This window comes from Arachis hypogaea, chromosome 19 (assembly GCF_003086295.3).
Source record: "Arachis hypogaea cultivar Tifrunner chromosome 19, arahy.Tifrunner.gnm2.J5K5, whole genome shotgun sequence".
In the NCBI taxonomy this organism is placed as follows: domain Eukaryota; kingdom Viridiplantae; phylum Streptophyta; class Magnoliopsida; order Fabales; family Fabaceae; genus Arachis; species Arachis hypogaea.
This window is the reverse complement of record NC_092054.1, coordinates 3,416,986-3,437,554: the sequence shown is the minus strand read 5'-3', so window position 1 is coordinate 3,437,554 and position 20,569 is coordinate 3,416,986. Positions and strand designations below refer to the sequence as shown.

At 33.5% G+C, this 20,569-nt stretch overlaps 3 protein-coding genes across 5 annotated transcripts; 1 reads left to right on the top strand and 2 right to left on the bottom strand.

Moving 5' to 3' along the window:
- Positions 1–320: 320 nt before the first annotated feature.
- On the bottom strand, positions 321–2,436 carry LOC112777408 (uncharacterized). The gene is made up of 2 exons (XM_025821776.3): positions 1,928–2,436; positions 321–1,121 (listed from the first exon to the last, which is right to left on the bottom strand). The coding sequence occupies exons 1-2, from the start codon at positions 2,220–2,222 to the stop codon at positions 484–486; spliced, it is 933 nt and encodes a 310-aa protein (XP_025677561.1). The 5' UTR covers positions 2,223–2,436; the 3' UTR covers positions 321–483.
- A 6,009-nt stretch (positions 2,437–8,445) lies between these two features.
- LOC112777045 (transcription repressor OFP14-like) lies at positions 8,446–9,711 on the top strand. The gene has a single exon (XM_025821325.3). It carries the CDS (start codon positions 8,493–8,495, stop codon positions 9,408–9,410), a length of 918 nt encoding a protein of 305 aa, XP_025677110.1. The 5' UTR covers positions 8,446–8,492; the 3' UTR covers positions 9,411–9,711.
- A 270-nt stretch (positions 9,712–9,981) lies between these two features.
- LOC112776295 (uncharacterized) lies at positions 9,982–15,815 on the bottom strand. 3 transcript variants are annotated; one of them, XR_011877487.1, is made up of 10 exons: positions 15,327–15,705; positions 15,072–15,182; positions 12,809–14,455; positions 11,996–12,117; positions 11,780–11,896; positions 11,597–11,689; positions 11,353–11,499; positions 11,000–11,097; positions 10,481–10,691; positions 9,982–10,306 (listed from the first exon to the last, which is right to left on the bottom strand). XR_011877487.1 is itself a non-coding variant. In XM_072227468.1 (10 exons), exons 3-10 carry the CDS (start codon positions 12,812–12,814, stop codon positions 10,221–10,223), a joined length of 927 nt encoding a protein of 308 aa, XP_072083569.1. In that variant the 5' UTR covers positions 12,815–14,455; positions 15,072–15,182; positions 15,327–15,705; the 3' UTR covers positions 9,982–10,220. The 3 variants fall into 3 exon arrangements, 2 of the variants coding, with proteins under 2 accessions (XP_072083569.1, XP_025676178.1); XM_072227468.1 differs by having other exon boundaries at positions 12,762–14,455; XM_025820393.2 differs by lacking the exon at positions 12,809–14,455 and having other exon boundaries at positions 15,327–15,815.
- Between the last annotated feature and the right edge of the window lie 4,754 nt (positions 15,816–20,569).

Below are 20,569 nucleotides of genomic sequence, written 5' to 3'. Positions count from 1 at the left end.
TTAAATTTACAAAAGAAAAAACTTCTATAAACTTTACATTCTTGCTACTTAACAAGAACAAAAGTTAGCTTCCTCCTCAAGAGTAGTTTGCTTCAAATTCTTTTCTAAATGAAAAATAAAGGAAAAATTTCGACTTCCAACACATACACTAATTAAATTAATTAATTTCTTGGAAGAAATAAACTCTTTATTTAGTTCCATCAAAATTGTTTTAAAAACTATATCATTTCCCATTCCACAATAAGAATTTAAACCAAACAAACACTCAAATGAAGAAGTTTCACTCAGAAAACAAAATTCGAAACAAACAAACCCTAATAACAAAACGAAAATATTTAGTAACAAAAAAAATTTAATCAAAATCAATCGAAATTTATTTTATTTAGTATTCATTAATTACTGCAGCAATTAATAAATATTAAATAAAACAAATTCTGACGATTTTTTTGTCTTTCTAACATTACCATTACCGTAACAAAAACCTTAAACCATTGAAACACCACATACAACAATCACTAAGTAAATACTGCAATCTATGAAAATCCCTCTAATGGCTTGATATGCAACCAAACCTCTCTCCAAGAGTCTCACTGCATCTCCCCAGCTTTGTAGATCCACAGGGTCTTCATTTACGCCATTGGTTTCTTCTAGAAGCTTCGCTTTTTCGCTATACAAGCGACTCAGCACGATTGTGACATTGGTTATCAAGAGTATGTAAAGTGGTCTCATGGCTTCCACCCTAGCCGAAATCATGTAACAGAAAACAACTATCATTGCTATCATCAAAGAGCTGAGGGCTCGTTTTGTCTCCGATGCTATGATGCATGCGTTGAGCTCTCTTGAGGAGAAGAATGGTGCCGGCTTAGGCGGTCCGGTTCTCTTTGACCGCTTTGCTTCAAGGGCTGCTTTCATCTGAGCAGCCTTTGAAGCTAGCGGCAGTTTTATTTTGCCACTATTGTTTTCGTAGCCATCAATATTCTTTGACATATTATCTTCTTCGGAATCTTGTTGCTCCAATTGTTTCTGAATGTCATAATCTTTAAAATTTGAGTACCTAAATCCACCCTGATGTTTTAACCTTGACAAAGCTGTAGAGGAATCTTGTTCATTCTCAGAACCACCTAAAAAAAATGACAACAATAATCTCAAAAATTATGGATCTATCTAAATGTATATTATTAAATAGTCGACTTCACGTGAAATTGATAGTTGAGAGTCATTAGATGAAAATTTAGTCAGATCAGTCAAATCATCTAACGGCTCTCAGCTATCAACTTCACGTGAAGTCAACTGCGCCTGAGTTTCTACCATAATTTAATATCATATCAATGCATCGATATTAAATTCAATATAATTATAAATTTGCATGACCTAAAAATATAACATGTATGTATTCGTTGTTGTAAATATTATGAAATTTCTTTGCATTTTAACTTATTATTTTCCCTTTTTCATTCAAATATTAAAAATCAAATTATATGAAATATAACTGAAGCATGCATAAGATCATGCATTTCTAATCTGGTGTCATCACCTACACTGTCAGATTCCTCTCACACTAACTAGTCACTATTTTCTAAGGGTTATTACATAATTGCAATTTTTATTTTATTTTTTATTGCTGCATGCATAAGATCATGCATTTCCAATCGTCAAACAATTATGGAGATGAATTGCAATGACAATTTTATTATTGTATCGGGTGATGATTATTCCAAGGGAATTTAGTTCTTTAAAAATTTTATTAATTGGATTGCAAATATAATCGTGATCATATATTACCAAGAAGATTGATTAATTGATATCTAAATTTTGTAACCATAAATATAATTAGTTCCTTTCATAAATTTCGTTTTAAACCTTAGCAGGTAAAAATTGAATCAAACTAATTGTTTTTGCAAATAAAAACATTAAATGTGAATATTACCCATGTACTCTTCTTCATATTCAGAAGCAAATGCAGGGGACAAAGATTGAGGACGCAAATGACGAAGAAGATCTTCAGCATTGTCCAAATGCTTATCGAAATTTCCTAATGATTGCGTTTGGTAATGATGGGGTTGCCTTGGGGAGGAGGTTCCAGAGGGAGGTTGCGGAGGAAGGGTATTGATCTTACCAGTAATCAATGCCATTCTGTCGCTACCTCTCTCTGCGATCCTCCTCCTCCTCTCTTCCTTTTCCCTTTCCTTTGCGGCCGCTTTTCCATTGTTGCTAGTAGCCATCTTTCTCCCTCTCCTTCTCCTTTTTTTTTCTTCTCTTTGTTTTGTTTTCTTTGTTTGTGTTCTGAAAAGGTCTTTCTGTTATTTCTGTTATGAGAATCTTTAGCATTGAAGTACGCATGTTTTCACCAATGCCATTTGATAAGACATTTTCTATTTTCCTCACACCAATGACTACCCACCTCTCAATTCTAATCAACATTTAATACATAGATAACTTATTAGTAGCATGGCCAAAATAATTCACATAGATACATAGATACATTTTCTATTATTATTATTATTATTATTATTATTATTATTATTATTTACCACGTGTATTAAATTTATATTTTTATTACAATTTAGTTTCTGTATAATGTTTATTAAATATATTCTATATGTAGCACATTCTCTTCTCTGTATATAATATATACTTTTAAAATTCTATTCATTTTATTTATAGGAGGGTACAAATAAAAAGTATTGATTACTAAATTGATTATCTCATTACTTTATCAGTTTATCTGTATGATATCTCTATATATCGCAAGTAGTTAAATTCTATTTGTGTAAGACGAAAAAAAAAATATATATATATATCCGAATTTAAAATACACAAGTTGCTAAACTAGAAATAATAACAACAATAATAAGGCGCACCGAATGCCAATCTGATTAACGAATACACCACATTTATCGTATTATTTGCTTTACTTAGTGTATTAGGAATCAATTGAATATTATATCACTAGAAAAACATTTAATTAGAAAAGAAAAAAAAATATAACAAAAACTTATAATTATTTCTGTATAAAAATAAAATAATAACTATATTATTTATACACAAAAAATTAGTCATAAAATTATTTATTTATATAAAATAATATAAAATATTACATATACATTAAAAATAAATTAAATAATATATATTTATTTGTACATAAATATACAATGATTGATTTAGTGATTAATTTTTGTATAATTTTATAAAATAATTGAACATTATAATCAACACACTTATTTTTTCTCCTAAGCCTTAATCTTTAAGGTGTCTACTAATATATTCTTTATTTTACTAAATATATTACTAAATAACTTGCATTAATAACTTCGTGATACAGTTGTATGTTATTATTAGCTCTGAATTAAATGAATTAATCGTTAATTCAATGTTCTCATGAGTTTTAAAGCATAATTGTTAGTACATTTAAATTGGCATTTAAATAGAGACATTCTTTAATTTCATATTTTCATAAAATAAATTTGAACTCCACGAAATAATATCATCTATTTATTTAAAAAAATTTAATAAAATAAGAAAGAGAAAAAAAATAAGAAACAATAAGTGGTCAATAAATATATTTAAAATGTACTCATGGCCCATGGGTATAAAAAAAATTGATTTTCACATTATAAAAAAATATATTTAAAAATGAATAAATAATATATATTTATTTATACATAAATATACAATAATTGATTTAATAATTGATTTTTATGTAATTTTATAAAATAATTGAACATTAGAATCAACACACTTATTTTTTTTCCTAAGCCTTAATCTTTAACGTGTCTACTAATACACCTTTTATTTTACTAAATATATTACTAAATATCTTGCATTAATAATTGTATGTTATTGTTAGCTCTGAATTAAGTCAATTAACCGTTAATACTTACGACGAAAGTTTATGTTTTTTCAATTCAATATTCTCACGTGAGTTTCAAAGCATAATTGTTAGTGCATTTAAATTGGCATCTAAATGAAGATATTCTTTAATTTCATATTTTCATGAAATAAATTTGTGCTACACGAAATAATATAATCTATTTATTTAAAAGATTTTAATAAAATAGGAAAGAAAAAAAAAGATAAGAAACAATAAGTGGTAGATAAATATACTTAAAATGTACTAATGTAGTATAGGAAAAAATTGATTTTCACATCATAAAAAAATACATTTTAAAAATGAATAAATAATATATATTTATTTATACAAAAATATACAATGATTGATTTAGTGACCGATTTTTGTGTAATTTTATAAAATAATTAAACATTAGAATCAACATACTTATTTTTTTTCTAAGTCTTAATTTTTAACGTGTCTATTAATATATCTTTTATTTTACTAAATATATTAATAAATAACTTGCGTTAATAAGTTCGTGATACGGTTGTATGTTATTATTAGCTATGAATTAAGTCAATTACCCGAATTTTGTCGATGAGTAATAGCTCAAATGGCATAAATTCTCCATACTCAATTAAGAGATTGCGGGTTCGAATATCATATCTTTGGTTAACAAATTAAAGAATTAAGTCAATTAACGGTTAATACTTATGCCAATAAATTGGCGTCTACGATAAAAAAATATATTTTATAAATAAATATAAAATATATTTATTTATAAATACACTTATTTTTTTTTCTCTATGCCTTGATCTTTAATGTGTCTACTAATATATCTTTTATTTTACTAAATAACTTGCATTAATAAATTCGTGATACAATTGCATGTTATTATTAGCTCTAAACTAAGTCAATTAACCATTAATACTTAGGCGGAAGTTTATGTTTGTCTAATTCAATGCTCTCACGTGAGTTTCAAAACATAATTGTTAATACACGTAAATAAATAGAGACATTCTTTAATTTTATATTTTCATGAAATAAATTTGTACTCCGCAAAATAATATCATCTATTTATTTAAAAGAATTTAATAAAATAGGAAAGAAAAAAAAAGATAAAAAACAATAAGTAGCCGATAAATATACTTAAAATGTACTAATGCAGTATAGAAAAAAATTGATTTTCACATCATAAAAAAATGCATTTTAAAAATGAATAAATAATATATATATTATTTATACATAAATATATAATGATTGATTTAGTGATTGATTTTTGTGTAATTTTATAAAATAATTGAACATTAGAATCAACACACTTATTTTTTTCTCTAAGCCTTCATCTTTAACGTGTCTACTAATATATCCTTTATTTTACTGAATATATTACTAAATAATTTTCATTAGTAAATTCGTGATATGGTTGTATGTTATTGTTAGCTCTAAATTAAGTCAACTAATCGTTAATACTTACGCGAAAGTTTATGATTTTCCAATTCAATGTTTTCATGTGAACTTCAAAGCATAATTGTTAGTGCATTTAAATTGGCATCTAAAAAGAGACATTCTTTAATTTCATATTTTCATTGAATAAATTTGTGCTCTACGAAATAATATCATCTATTTATTTAAAAGAATTTCTTAAAATAGGAAAGAGAAAAAAAAGATAAGAAACAATAATTGATTGATGAATATACCTAAAATGTATTAATGTAGTATAGAAAAAAAATTGATTTGCACATCATAGAAAAATATAATTTTGAATAAATAATATATATATTTATTTATACATAAATATATAATAATTAATTTAATGATTAATTTTTGTATAATTTTATAAAATAATTGAACATTAGAATTAACACACTTTTTTTTTTCCTAAACCTTAATTTTTAACGTGTCTACTAATATATCCTTTATTTTACTAAATATATTACTAAATAACTTGTACTAAACTATCAATAAATTTGTATACGGTTGTATGTTGTCCTAACATGATGAATGTTGTTCCCACATTCATGGTGTTGGGATGCGATTTAGTAATTCACAGTTGTTTGGAGTATTAAAACTCCTCTTAAAAAGCTAGAAATAAGTTACAGTTTTATAGTTTAAATAATATTTTTTTTGGGTAACAGATTAAATAATATTTGAGCTAAAGTTATTTTTTGGTTTTTACTTAGATCTATTTTATGTAACACCCTACCACACTAAGTTTTACGCTTAAGTCGTAAAATAGAGGTGGTGTGGTATTACCACCTCTAAAATAAAATGAGTACATATAATAGCAGAAGAATTATAATATGTTAGGAGTCTTGAAGAATAGGGGAAATAAAAGTCGCGAAATAAAAGCGCAACGCTCAAGGAACGAGTTAACTTGCGTGCTAAGAAAACCATAACTATTAAACATAAGATAAAAAAAAGTAGGAATAGTGTGCCAAAGATACAAAATAACAAGCTTCTAACTCAGCCTGCGAAGTCAAGACTGGCCGGAGAATATTTACACATATATACATACATATCCAAAACCCAAAAGTACATATACACAATCCTGCCTCTCCATAAACCTCTAAGAGGATAAAAAAGAACAAGTTATACGGAGAGAAAGCTAAGTACATATTTATACATCACTGTACAACAACATAGTATGGAATGAGAACCGGAGGTTCTCAGTATGGTAAAGGTCACACACATAATATATAAGGTCCTGAGAATGCCAGAGGCAATCCTAGAACGCCGACACTCAGATTATAGAGCTTAAAGTATTAAACAGGAGTCATAAAAGGTGATTTTCTAAGAGTATCTAAACCTAACTTAACCTTAAATCTAAGTCCCATACTGCCATTCCTCCATACCTCCAACTCCATCATGCATTTTCACAGACAAATAGACAGATAAAGGTAAGCACAAGAAGGTTACAATTACTACAGGTAACAAATACACATTTAGCATGGCAAGTACATATAGTCACACCCAATTAAAGCACAAGCAAGTAATTCAAGTAATATGAATATGATGCATGCCTGTCCTATGGTTGATGAGGCTCATCTGTCGGTTATCCAGCCAACCCGACAAGTCTGAATTGTCCTTAGACTGTCCCCCGACGTGCATCCCTAAGAGTCTATGCATAGCTTTTTCTCAAATAATCAATATTACTCAATGGGGGTAACATTCCCGGGAATTTATATAGTGCCCGGTCACACTTACGTCGTAGGGTCAACAGAGTATCGAGTTTTCAACCTGGTACACGTGGTGGCAAGCCACGGCACTTGATCCAGGGAATCTCGTATCTCAGATTATTCAAATTCATAAGCCATATAAATAATTCAATTATAATTCATCAACATCCACATCATTCTCAATCGCATCTCATTCATCATTATACGTCAATCATATTCAATCCTTATCCTTCATTATCACACTTCACATTCCGTCCATCAATAGTTCCAATTCAAAACATAATTCATTCTTTTTTAAATAAATCAAACTTAAAACATGCTCATTTTCTTAACAACTCAAAATCAAACTATATAACCTTTGAATCTAAATCTTTTTAAATAATCATATAAACAAAATCTCTAATTTTTATAAAATTTCGGCAGCATCTCCTCTAATTAACATTAATAAAATACTAAAATTTAAAAAAAACGTTACTTAATAAGTAAAGATGAGAGATTAATATTTTATAATTATTTTATAGTTTTTATTTAAAAGTATAATTTTAAGTTAGTGTTAATTTTTTAAATATTAACTTTTTCAAAAAATATAATTTTTTGGTATTAATTGTTTAATGATATTATCAATATACAATACAAACTCTATTAATAGAATACCTCTTACAATAATATGTTAACGTATATTACAATATTAATAATGTAAAGGAGTTTTAAAACTCCAAACATTAAGAGAGTATTATAACATCCACTTTGTATGTTATTGTTAGCTCTGAATTAAGTCAATTAACTGTTAATACTTACATGGAAGTTTATATTTTTCAATTCAATGTTCTCACGTGAGTTTCAAAGCATAATTGTTAGTGTACTTGAATTAACCTCTAAATAAAGACAATCTTTAATTTCATATTTTTATGAAATAAATTTGTGCTCCACGAGATAATATCATCTATTTATTTAAAAGAATTTCATAAAATAGGAAAGAGAAAAATAGATAAAAAAAACAATAAGTAGTGGATAGATATACTTAAAATGTACTAATATAGTATAGAAAAAAAATTGATTTCCACATCGTAGAAAAATGCATTTTATCAAAAAAAGAAGAAAAAAAAAAGATAAAAATAAAATATCGGGTAACGTTGTAAAATAATTAATACCTTTGACTGTTTTTCTAAGCATAAAGATTTGTTTTCTGAAAAGCAGAAACAATCTCCCAATTATTCTCCAAATTTGTCAAAAAATGATACTAATAAAATATTAAAGATCTTGCTAAGCAAGAATACCCATCTTTTTATAGAATCAAATTATTTTTTTTAAAAGAGATTCGGTAAAAAGTTTGAATTCTCAACCATGCTTTTCACCAAATTCCTAATTCCGTTAAATTAAATTAAATTGCTAAAATAATTATGCACCATAGAAACGTCAATTTTATTTCTTTTATAAACCACTGCACTCTCCAAAACCTTCACTAAAATCATAACCAAATCATGCCCAAGAAGATTAAAAAATCTCTCAAACATTACATATCCAAGATCAAGAACACTTCTCACCCACAAATTCATTTAGTACCCTCCAAGAAATGGGTTCTCTCAAGTTGCAAGCATCCAAGGACACCTTCTTTTGCCTTGGAAAACAAGAAAAAAGACACCAACAAAGATGAAGAAGCGACCCTAGCAGATGTGGATCGCTTCCTCTTCGAAAATTTCAAGTCACTTTACTTGAAAGACGACGATGAAGAAGCTACCACTGCCACAACCGCCACAAAAAATAAGGAGCATAATAAATCTAAAAAGGTGGCGGAAGAAAAAAGCTATGATGATGAACACAAAGGTATAAAAGTAGGATCTTCTCCTATTTTTTATGATGACATAATTGATCTAGGTGGATCTAATAGATTCTTTATGCCACGTGCACTCTCAGAGTCATATTCGTTTAGGAATACGACTCTGAGAGGTGATGACGATGAAATTATATCAAATTCAACTTCAGTATCAACACATAATAATTCGTCACCATCTTCACAATTATACCATAGTGCAAAAACTTATGTCCAAGGCCATAATCATCACGATCGTGATTATAGTGAACGTGATCATAGGCTTGTGGATAACTGTGTGGCCGTGTTGGCATCTTCGGAGAGCCCTTATGAGGATTTCAAGAATTCCATGCAAGGAATGGTGGATGCAAGGGTAAGGAACAACCAAAGGGTGGATTGGGATTTCATGGAAGAGCTCTTGTTTTGTCATATAAATTTGAATGACAAGAAGTTACACAAGTTCATACTAAGTGCTTTTGTGGAGTTGGTCACTGCCTTGCGCCAGCAGCCGGAGAATAATCCTCCGGCAACGGCTGGGAAGCCACGGAGCGTTCGAACGGTGAGAAGTGGAAATTTGGAAGGGAGGTAAGGAAGAAGACCAAAGAGGTCATGGTGGAATTTTGGTCTGATTAAGGTAAATTTTTCATGGTAAAAAAAAATGACAAAACAGCAAAAGGTATAAGATTATACGAGAAGATTGAATTCAAAGAAAAAAGTGTTGAGTATTTTTCATTTCTTTAGTTTTTATGTAATTTTTTTTCCATTATCGTAATCATATGCAAATAAGATGGTTTAAATTTTTATGGCAATCACCTAATTAAAGAGATTTAGCTAGCATTGAAAATTTGTATTTAGGTGTATTGCCATATTTATGACAGTGGGAATTTATATGTCATTTCAATTAGTCAACGCGAATGGATATATTCAATATCAACAATGATAATTCATCATCATTCAGATTTTTTGTTAGGGAGACTAGCATCTATATGACTATATCTCCTTTGTCTCTCTTTTGAGATCACCAGATAAATTAACTATTAAACAACTTCTAGTGGTTTGACTGAAATATTTCTTCAATTTAGCTAATATTGTGTTGATCTTAGAGACTAAACCAAAAAATACCTAAATAATAATAATAATAATAATTTAACAAAGCTATGTCAAGGGAAATAGGGCCAAAGAAGTTTCGCCAACGTTGTAAAACAACTACTCAAAATTACATTAAGAATTCAGCTATAATAATAATAAATAAATTGACAGCAGCTACAAAATTGGGATATTTAAACCGTTCTATTTAAGATTTTCCATCTCTATGATCAATTCCAACCCTAGGGTATCTTCCCATGATCCCAAAGGGTGAAAGAAAAAAAAAATTGGATCCCTGTGCTCTAGAAAACTGTTAATAAGGTCTAAATTTTCTGGCAGCTCTTAATTGCTGCAGTCTCTTTTTGTCGTCTTCAAATTTGCTCTGCAGCATCATGATCTCTGCAAGAAAAGCAAAAATGATTATCTCAATAAAAATAAGGTGCAAATTCAACAAATCCTGTACAAAGTTACGACTTAGAAATTCAAAATAAAAGTAAGGAAGCTTCTGCATACACCATTTGATTAGACTATTTGTTTTTGAAATTGAAATGATAAATTCAATGCAGCTCATACCATTTCTCTGGGCTTCTTTCTTTTGAAACCGGTAGAAATCTCCCTTCACTTCTTTGTTCTTCTTTTTTGCCATTTTGTTCTCCACTGCAGCTTGTGCAACAGATCCCACAGCTACTCCGCTTTCGGCATCGGTAGTTTTCTTCCTACCCTTATGATGTACAACAACAGTCCAACCCCCTTCTGCTGCACGTTCTTCTCTCTCTCTCCTTTCCTGAATTGTGCATAACATTGGAAACCAAAGATATGGAGTAAATTAATGTTAAGATCTTACATTTGGCAATGGATTGTTAAATATCAAAATATCATTGGAATAGAATAACTTGATATGATTTAACAATATATAAAATGGCTTAGGATTCAGCCAGATTATGGAGAACAGATATACATTTCAAATGTGTAGTTTTGAACAGAAGGGATTAACAACTGGAACATGTTAAAGTCTACCACTGGATTGTTATTTTTCAAAGCCTTGAAACTACTATAGGGAAATAAATGCAAGCGGGTTATTAAACATTTTACCTGCTCCAGTTTTTCCTCATGAGCAGTTATGAATTCGTCAATTTGCTCCTGCAATATATTCAGCCCTGGTCTACTTTGATGGTATTCCGTGATCCACTCTGCAGTTTTAAGTAACCACGTCAGAAATAATAGGCATAGACGACATCAATGCAGAAAAATAAAAATGATGAATTTGAATCCAACTTGCTTCAGGACCAGTAAATAGTCGATAGATAAATATTAATCATGTTATGACTACAAATGCTTAATATATAAGTCCATTATCCATGCATGAATCATGCAAATATAAGATCAATGGGCACAATTTTTCTAAAGAAATGCAAACTAATCCCAATCCATTCGAAAATTCATACTTCTCATTCCTTTTGAGAAGTCCTCATCCCCAGAAGAAATAACATAAATTTGATCCTGATCAGGGTCCCCTCCCTTTTTTGGAGAATTTTCCACCTCATTTACAAAACTAGCTTCCTTTTTCCTCTTCTTTTTAGATTTCTTTTTACCTACAAGAGAAAGACGAATTCCATGAGTAACTAAAAATAAATGGAAGTTCAGAAAGGCCATTTTATTTCCAATAAATAAAACCAAATTGTTAATTACGGGATTTGATGGCTGCTCCAGTATCAGCATCTCCATGCTCCTCAGTATCTTTGATTTCTTGAGCTTCAGAAGGATGGTCATGAACAATCCCATCTAATAGAAGTGGAAACAAATTTAATATCAACATATGGCACTTTGCTGAACCATTAAAATGAAATTCAATGCTTATTGACACTAGCTCACCACTATTCTCCTCTAAATCAACTTCACCCTTTCGACGATTTTTATCTTTATTCTTCCTCTTTCTATTGATAGAAGATTTCTCCTTTTTCTCCTTTCCAACTTGCATTCCATTATCCACTGAAACAGTACAGTAAGCCAGTTGTTTCATTAATAAATAAATGCGACATGATAACATTTCAAAAAGGGGAAGAAAAAACATCTATCAAAATATTATACCTTCAGCATTCAATGTATTATCTGTCTCAATGACAACAATTTTTTCCAGCTTCCTTTTCCTCTTCTTTTCCACGGCACACTTTTCGGTTTTGCTTTTTAATTTCATCGTGACAAATTTGAAACTGAAAACAACAGCAGAAGGCCAGGATTTATTTACTTTCTTGCAATGGCCATAAAACAACCCAAAACATAATGAAAACATTAAATCAATTGACAATACCACTTCAGGAAAGGATAATTGCAGACCTCCAATCACAAAAAAATAACAAACCGGAATAGCTATTAATGTTAATTAAGAATTGGCTCGTGAAAAGAAGCTATAGCTCATTTTTGCAGCATTATAGGTACTTATGCAAGAGGGGACAAAACATCCTTGAAAATGATCAAAATCATCGCAATTTTATTTAACATGGAACTTTGCATCTCATTTGTGGCCTTGAGCAAACACTTGCACAATCTTAGAACAACATAACCAAAGCTCAAATTGCAACTTCAAAACTGACAGCCAACAAACAAAAATACCATATGTCATTACTCAAGTTTGAGAAGTATTTGTTGACAAAAAGGTTCAGGGAAGACCTCAGGTAACAATTAACCTCTAATTTCATACTAAACACTGCAGTTCTTTCAGTTGTTCTATCAGACATTTATAAGAAGTTCAATCAAAACTGTAAAATTTTACTGCAGCATCACTACCATAAGAATCCATGGTTGGTTAGCTTTATATGAACATCTGATGCTTAAATAAATAAGTAATCAAATGTACCGAGCATCACAAAAGTAAGATATATTCCTTCTTGTGCAACTTTGCACCTGCATGTGTGGATTAATAAACACTGTCAGCTCCAACCCAACTGCAAGCAGTGTTTTTTGATATTCCCCTCTCTTTCATTATTTCTCTAAGCTCACTAACACTATCCCATTTCCCAGCATCAGCCAAAGTATTGGATAGTGCAACATATGCCCCCGGCCTTCCATCAGAATTTAGCTTAAAAAGCTCATCTGCAGCTAATTTTGCCATCTCTACATTACCATGGAGTCTGCATGAACTAAGTAGAGCAGCCCACACATCAGAATTGGGCTTCTCAGGCATCCTCATGACAAATTCCCATGCCTGATTCAGCCTCCCTGCACGTCCTAACATATCAACCATGCAAGCATAGTGCTCCATCCCTGGTTTTACCATGTACTCATTGTTCATTCTCTCAAAGATCTCCCAACCCTTTTCTACAAGCCCAGCATGTGCACAAGCTGAGAGAGCACTGAGGAATGTTACAAAATTGGGTACAATAAAGTCATCCTTCTGCATCGTTTCGAACAGCTCAAGTGCTTCATCAGGAAACCCATTCTTACCATATCCATCAATCATGGATGTCCATGTAAATACATTCCTCTCAAGCATGTGGTCAAAAACTCTTCGGGCATCTACAATTCTTCCACATTTGCAATACATGTCTATAAGAGCACTTCCTAATTTAATGTTCATAAAAAATGGAGTCTTCATCAGCTGACTTTGTACTTGTTGACCAATTTCAAATGATGCAAGCATTGAGCAAGCACCAATTATGCTAGCAAATGTAGACATATTTGGCCTGAAGTTCATTCTCTGCATGTCAATGTAAACATCAAGAGATTTCATGGCAAATTCAGCTGTTCGACTGTAGCCTTCAATCATTGCATTAAACACCACTACATCCTTGTTCAATGTCCTGCGAAATATACATTCTGCATCCTTGGTGGAGCCTTGATCCATGTAACCAGAGATGAGGGACGTAGAACATATCACATTCTTCTCAGACATCACATCGAACACAGTCCTAGCAAAAGCAACTCTCCCATTCTTAACATAAGAATCAATTAGTGATGTATAAAGAACTTCATCTTTCTCAGCATCAGATTTGATTATATGGGCATGTACCATTCTGCCTAGATCACTAATCATAGGAACACCACAACCCAAAGTAGATGCCTTTAACACCATTGAAAAAGTAAAACCATCAAGCCTTTCACCAGACACTAAAAGCCTATGCACCAAGCCAAGTGACTCTTCTACTTGCCCTTGTTTGAGATAGCCACTGATCATATAGTTATATGCAGTTAAAGTTTTATCATGTAAACCATCAAACATCTGGCGTGCATATCTTAAACAATTGCATTTAAGATACAATATCAGTAACTTTATGGAGATGTTAGTGTTTGGAACAAAGCCAGATTTCAGAATCTGGGAATGGATCTTTTGGCCATGGTAAGGGTTATCAGAATTGATATAATTCTGCAGCGCATTGGATAGAAAGGTAGGCTGAGAAAAAAAGAGATTGTATTGCGAAAAGAGACGATAAGCTGGGGTCAAGGAACAAGTAGTGTGACATAATGGTATCAAAGGCCTAAATATTGGATTATTCATCATTCCCAATGGAAATGCCAGTGCCACGTTATGAAACCCAGGGTTGCAGGGCAAACCTGCAGAGAGACGGTCCAATATGACTTTGGTAAATGTTACCTAAATCAAGCTCTCTTACTGAGCAGAAGGTATATCTGATTTATCAGACAAAATAAAACAACAAAACACAATCAAACCTTTTAAGACAAATTCAAATGGCATAACCAACACTGCACTCATCTGTTAAGAGTTGAACACAATTTTTCTTTCAACTAAACCAAGTATAGATTTCTGATATGTGTTTGAATTGGTTTTAAACTAAAAAAGTCAATCACTAGTTTTTTTTCCTTCTGCAGTTCAGTCAAAATTATGAAAAGTTCATGTGAGAAGTAAGATTTCACCTAAAAATATAGAAATATATCAAGCTCAAGATTAAACTAGTCTAAATAGTCGACATTACATCTCAACATACAATAAAAATAAAATACAGTATTTAGCAACAACAAAAACTAGAACACAAATAGAACAATTTAAATCAAACTGAAACCCAAATAAAACTTCCAGAACAACACAACAGCTCCAAAACAAAAGAAGAGAGAGAAAGAGCATACTAACTGAGCATACTAATAGTAAATGAGAAAGAGAAGCAGATTCGAACCAACAAACGACAGAAAGAAAAAAAAAAGGAATAACAACCTGTGAACGTCGGTGGCCGGAGGGAGTAAATCGCAGTTCCCGAACCCGCGGGTTTGAGCTGCTAAGGGTTTTGTGTGTGCACGAACCCAATCCAAGTCTGAGGATAATTAACTGCATTTTTTAAAGACTTCTATTAATGTAACTAATATATCTATACCAACATCTAATATAAAATAAAAGAAATAAAAGAAATGTAAACGAATGTAAAGCACGCAGCTATAAAAATATATACAAACCAAAGCATCAGTTGCTTACCAGCCAAATAAAGAACGAAGAGGACGTCGTTCACCGCCGTCCGCCGCAGAGCTGAGAGAGGGGGAGAGAGAGAGAGAGCACCTTCGCAGCTGTGAGGGAGAGAGAGCCAGGTACTCCGGTGGGAGGGAGAGAGCCGAGTCGTCGCCGCCGGTGCTCTCTTTGCTCTGGGCTGTGCTACGAGAGAGAGAGAGGGAGAGAGAGCTATGAGAGAGGGAGGGATGATATCTTATTCCGGTGCGTTCGAGACGTGAGGGAGAGAGAGCTAGGGACGCCAGTGGCCGGTGCTGCCTGTGCTGCGAATGAATGTCGCCGGCGCCGCTGGAGTGAGGGTGAGCCTGAGTCGGAACTTCTGAGGGCAGAGGCCGTCTGTTTGAAGTTTGAGCCCTAATCCTCTTAATTTCATATTTATATTAGCATATATTTTTTTTTTACTTTTATAAAACCTACAACTAAAATTAAAAATTGAATACTAAATTACGGGCAATTTACACAAATAAAATGAATGAATGAAATCTTTATGCAAATACAACAGCTAATTTTTTTTTATATTGGTTAAATATATGTGTAATATATTGTTATTGAAAAATTAGGTGTTTTTTTTTACATGGTGTTTTATTCAAATCGGACGGTCCGATTTGTTTGATAAAAAAAAATAAACTACAAATCGGAGAGTCCGAGTTGCTTGAAGAAGAAAATAAACACCAAATCGGAGGGTCCGATATGTATTTTTTATTTTTTTAATTTGTTAAAATGAAAATCGGACGGTCCGATTTCAACATTAAAATTTTTTTATTTTCGAAATTACAAATCGAACCGTCCGATTAGTTTAGTTTTCTTTTTTTTTTTCTTTTTTAAATCAAAACGGACTATCCGATTAGGATTTTTAAATCAAAACGGACCATCCGATTAGGATTTTTAACTTTTTTTATTTTTTTTTCAAACTTAAAATGGAGGGTCCGTTTTCTACTAACACCATATATATATATATAAAACATCTCTCTTCTCCACATTGTTGTATTGCTACATTCTCTTCTCCATATAAAAAATCAAAAGCGAAATACAACATTGACAATTTTCATACGCAAATACAATAAACGCAATTGTATATAATCCGTTATGCCCTGTAGCGGAACTCAATTGCACGTAATCCGCTACAAGCTATCGCGAATTACGTTGAGGATAATAATAATCATAAACCGCTACACCTTGTAGCGGTTTATGCTCATATGGTGCTAGACTCATAATCTGCTACACCCTCTAGCGGATTATGAAGAGTGTGAAAGCTTGGGAAGATGCCTATCAATACTAGTCTAACAGTAACAACTCGTGATGCAAAATGTACGAAGTTATACAAATATAGTCTCCATAAACAATAAGCCGTAGAAATATAATAGGTACCAGGCATTAACACTAACACATATTTAATTTCTACATTAGTCATAAGTCATAAGTCATACAAATAGGTCGGAACCAACACAAACACAAACACACCAAAAGCACTAACACTAACACCCGAAAACGTAAATTGCTACAGGAGAATATAAAATTCAAAAAACTAGAAGTACACAGACTAGAAGTCCTACGAACTACCGGCAATGGTGGAGCCTCTCTGGAGGCAAGACCTACGCGTGTGCCCAGACTGTCTGCAGAGCCCGCATCGCTTCGGTCGGTTAGGGTCGGCCTCATCCATGTTGTTCCGGATTCTGGTAGACCTCGGTCGCCCATCACGACAACGCCTCAAGCTGGGGTCCGGAATAACAGTCGGGCCGTCATAAGGTGGCCAAAGTCCCTCTGGTATTGGCGGCACAAAACCCATCTGATACACCCTGAACACCTTCTGCATGGTGTAGACCTCATCGACATAGATAGACCAGTCAATTCGTGACTGAGCACAACATGCAATCGCATGGCAACATGGGTAATGGAGAGCCTGAAAGTATCCACAATCGCATGTACGATGCTGAAGGGAAACTCGGTACGTCCCAAGTAAAAAGCTCCCGGTGGGCGTCGTCTCGGCAACGGTGTACTTAGACTGGTGTCTATCGAACAGGGTGACAGTGAAGCATCTGGAGTATTTCAAGTTGCGCTCCATCTCTTTCATAAAAGACTGGCAGAACTTGGCACCGCTGGCCAATTGAGCCTCTGCCGTTTGACCACGAATCACGAACAACTCCGCTAGCTGACCATATATGGACTTCACTAGGGCGGTAACCGGAAGATTCCGTGTACCCTTCAGAACAGAATTAATACACTCAGGTATATTGGTCGTCATGTGACCGAACCGTCTGCCACCATCCTGGTGCCGAGTCCACTTATCGTATTCTATTCTGTTCTCCCAATCACACATTGCCGGATTCTCAGTCCACATTATATCAAACCAATAGTGAAAATTTGCCTCAGTCTTCGCATAAGCAGCGTTCACAAGCAAACGCTTTGCATCCGTGCCCTTGAAACTGAGTGCAAAGTTAGCTGCAACATGTCGAATACAAAATGCTCGGTACGCATGCGGGGGTAACCACCCACTGTTAAGGTTCTCTAATGCAGCCTTGATGCCGTTGTGCCTATCTGAGATGACCAGTATCCCCTGTTGCGGAGTCACATGTTGCCGCAGGTTGGTCAGGAAGAAAGACCAAGACTCGGCATTTTCCCCCTCCACGAGACTGAAAGCAATAGGCAAGATGTTGGAGTTTTCATCTTGAGCGATGGCCAGGAGCAAAGTCCCTCCATACTTGCCATACAGATGAGTACCGTCTATGCTGACCAATGGCTTGCAGTGTCGGAAAGCTTCAACACAAGGAGGAAACGTCCAGAAAAGACGATGAAAGTACACGGTTGAGTCGTCGACGTCATCACCGACTCAAACCAGAGACGTCTTCAAGAGGAAAGATCTTCGCATAGATCACGTGATAATCTAGTTGTCGGTGGTCACTGGATATCGATGTAGCCAAGCATGTGTGTGGTCCGTTGTACTGCCGAACCTCCCAAGTTCCCTTCCGTGCTCGAAGGCTGATGCGAATCATCCACGTGCAACCCTTCACAAACTCCTTGCATCTCCCATGGTACTTAAGATGATCCGACTCCATCACTCTATACTCAACACCACGCCGAATGCTGTAATCCTTTACAGTAAGCACATCTTCCTCCTTAATGTGGAAAGATTGGCCAACTAGAAATTCAGCTACATAATTTTTCTCGTGCAACCCTTGACCCCCAAAGGTTGGTGCTGACTCCGTCGGTTGGCCGGTGGCTCCCAGATCCAGGGTAGAATAATGTGCAGGTTGCTCATGTGTGCCGGCACTTGACGGTGGTTGACATGTTGCTGGGTTTGTCGGAATTTCATCATCGTTGTCCCCTCTAATGTCAGCAGGCTCTTCGTCGGAATCATCCTCTAGCATAGCATTTTCCACCCGATTTGGTTCTCCTTCATGTCCTACATCTAGAGATGGATGAGTTGAGGTGAATGTCCCAACTGGATCGGCTGGCCGATACTCCAACAAACACTCAGGTGCAACGATGGGCATCAAGGTGGAGGCACCCCCCATCGTGGTGGACTGGGAGTTTGGAGCGGATGCACCAGAACTATCGATCTCATGTTCCAGGTTCGCAAACAACTCATGTATCCTCACTTCCAGAAAACTCCGACGACAATGAAACAACACCTGCATATCTTCATCTGTTCGTAACACGAACGTGTCATATTGCACGCCGGTTGACACAACCGCAATAGGGATCTTGTAGAACAACTTTTTCACCCACTTTGTGCCACCCGCGCCCAACTTCTACAGTATACTACTCTTCAGATCCAACAATGTATCAGACGACCTGATAAAAACACTCAGCGATTTTTTATCTGTAAACTTCACACCGTGCCTCTTACTCTTTTTTATTTTTCCAAAATGGTGCACTAACACCAAAAAGCTCTCTTTACTCTCCATTCCCCAAGTTATGAATGAATGAAAATTACACTCTACACAACTTGTTGGGTATATATAGGCATCTTCCCAAGCTTCCACACTCTTCATAATCTGCTAGAGGGTGTAGCGGATTATGAGTCTAGCACCATATGAGCATAAATCGCTACAGGGTGTAGCGGTTTATGATTATTGTTATCCTCAGCGTAATCTGCGATAGCTTGTAGCGGATTACGTGCAATTGAGTTCCGCTACAGGGTGTAGCGGATTACATACAATTGCGTTTGTTGCATTTGCATCTGGAAATTGCTAATGTTGTATTTGCGTAAAGGTTTTGTTCATTCATTTTATTTGCGTAAATTGCCCCTAAATTACTATAGAGTTATTCTCCACATATAAGCGTTTTTCCATACAAGGCATACAAGTCATTTATATTCACGCGCTTTCACGTTTTTCTCTGTGCCTCTTCTTCTTCTTCTTTTTCTGTGCCTCTTCTTCTTCTTCGTAATTTTTCTTTCCCGTTATCATCGCCATCAACACCACCTCTTCTTCCTTCTCCTCTTCCTCCTTCTTTTTTTATTGAAATTTCTTCTCATCTTTTCTTTTTATTGAACCAGAACGAAATTGATTATTGTTTTGAATCCAATCAAGTGGCTAAGGTGTGGTTTAATTTAGAAGAAAAAATATAGCATTAGAGAAAATATTTTTCTGCAACAAATTTGGGTGTAGCATGAATATATTTGGGTGTAACACGAAGATATTTGAGTATATTTTAAAAAATTTTGGGTGTATTTTTATTCTGATAAGTTATGCGTAATTTAAAACTATTCCTCTTCCTCCTTCTCATCTACTGTTTCTTCTTTTTTTTTTTTATCATCATCACCATCTTTTTCTTCTTTTTTTCTTATTCATATTTTTCTTTTTATTTTACCTTCTCAAGTTTCTTCTTATTTTACTCTCTTAACAAGAATAAAAATAAAAAAATTAAACAAAGAAGAAGAAGAGAAACACATAATGCTGCAAAATTACTTGAAAGAGGATGAACTTACATTCATTTAACTAAAAGAAAGAAAGAAATAAGGAAAAAAAGAAGAAAAAAGTGCAGCATTATAGAAAATATTTTTCTGTACTTATAGCAAATTTGGGTGTAACACGAAGATATTTGGGTGTAATAAGAAGATATTTGGGTGTATTTTAAGAATTTTTGGTATTCTGATAAGTTTTGCATAATTCAAAACTCTTCCTCTTCCTCCTCCTCTTCATCTTCTACTGCTTCTTCTTCCTCATATTCTCATTTCGTTTTCTTATAATTCTTCTTGGGAGAAAAAATAA

What these genes read in the sequence shown, in the direction of transcription:
- LOC112777045 (XM_025821325.3), top strand. Translation starts at nt 8,493, where the DNA reads ATGCCCAAGAAGATTAAAAAATCTCTCAAACATTACATATCCAAGATC.
- LOC112777408 (XM_025821776.3), bottom strand. Translation starts at nt 2,222, where the DNA reads ATGGCTACTAGCAACAATGGAAAAGCGGCCGCAAAGGAAAGGGAAAAG. An exon ending in ATATGAAGAAGAGTACATGG is followed by an intron (nt 1,122 to 1,927) that starts GTAATATTCACA and finishes CATTTTTTTTAG; the next exon opens with GTGGTTCTGAGAATGAACAA.
- LOC112776295 (XM_072227468.1), bottom strand. Translation starts at nt 12,814, where the DNA reads ATGCAGGTGCAAAGTTGCACAAGAAGGAATATATCTTACTTTTGTGAT. An exon ending in TCTTACTTTTGTGATGCTCG is followed by an intron (nt 12,118 to 12,761) that starts GTACATTTGATT and finishes TGTTGTTTTCAG; the next exon opens with TTTCAAATTTGTCACGATGA. An exon ending in ATGAGGAAAAACTGGAGCAG is followed by an intron (nt 10,692 to 10,999) that starts GTAAAATGTTTA and finishes TGCACAATTCAG; the next exon opens with GAAAGGAGAGAGAGAGAAGA.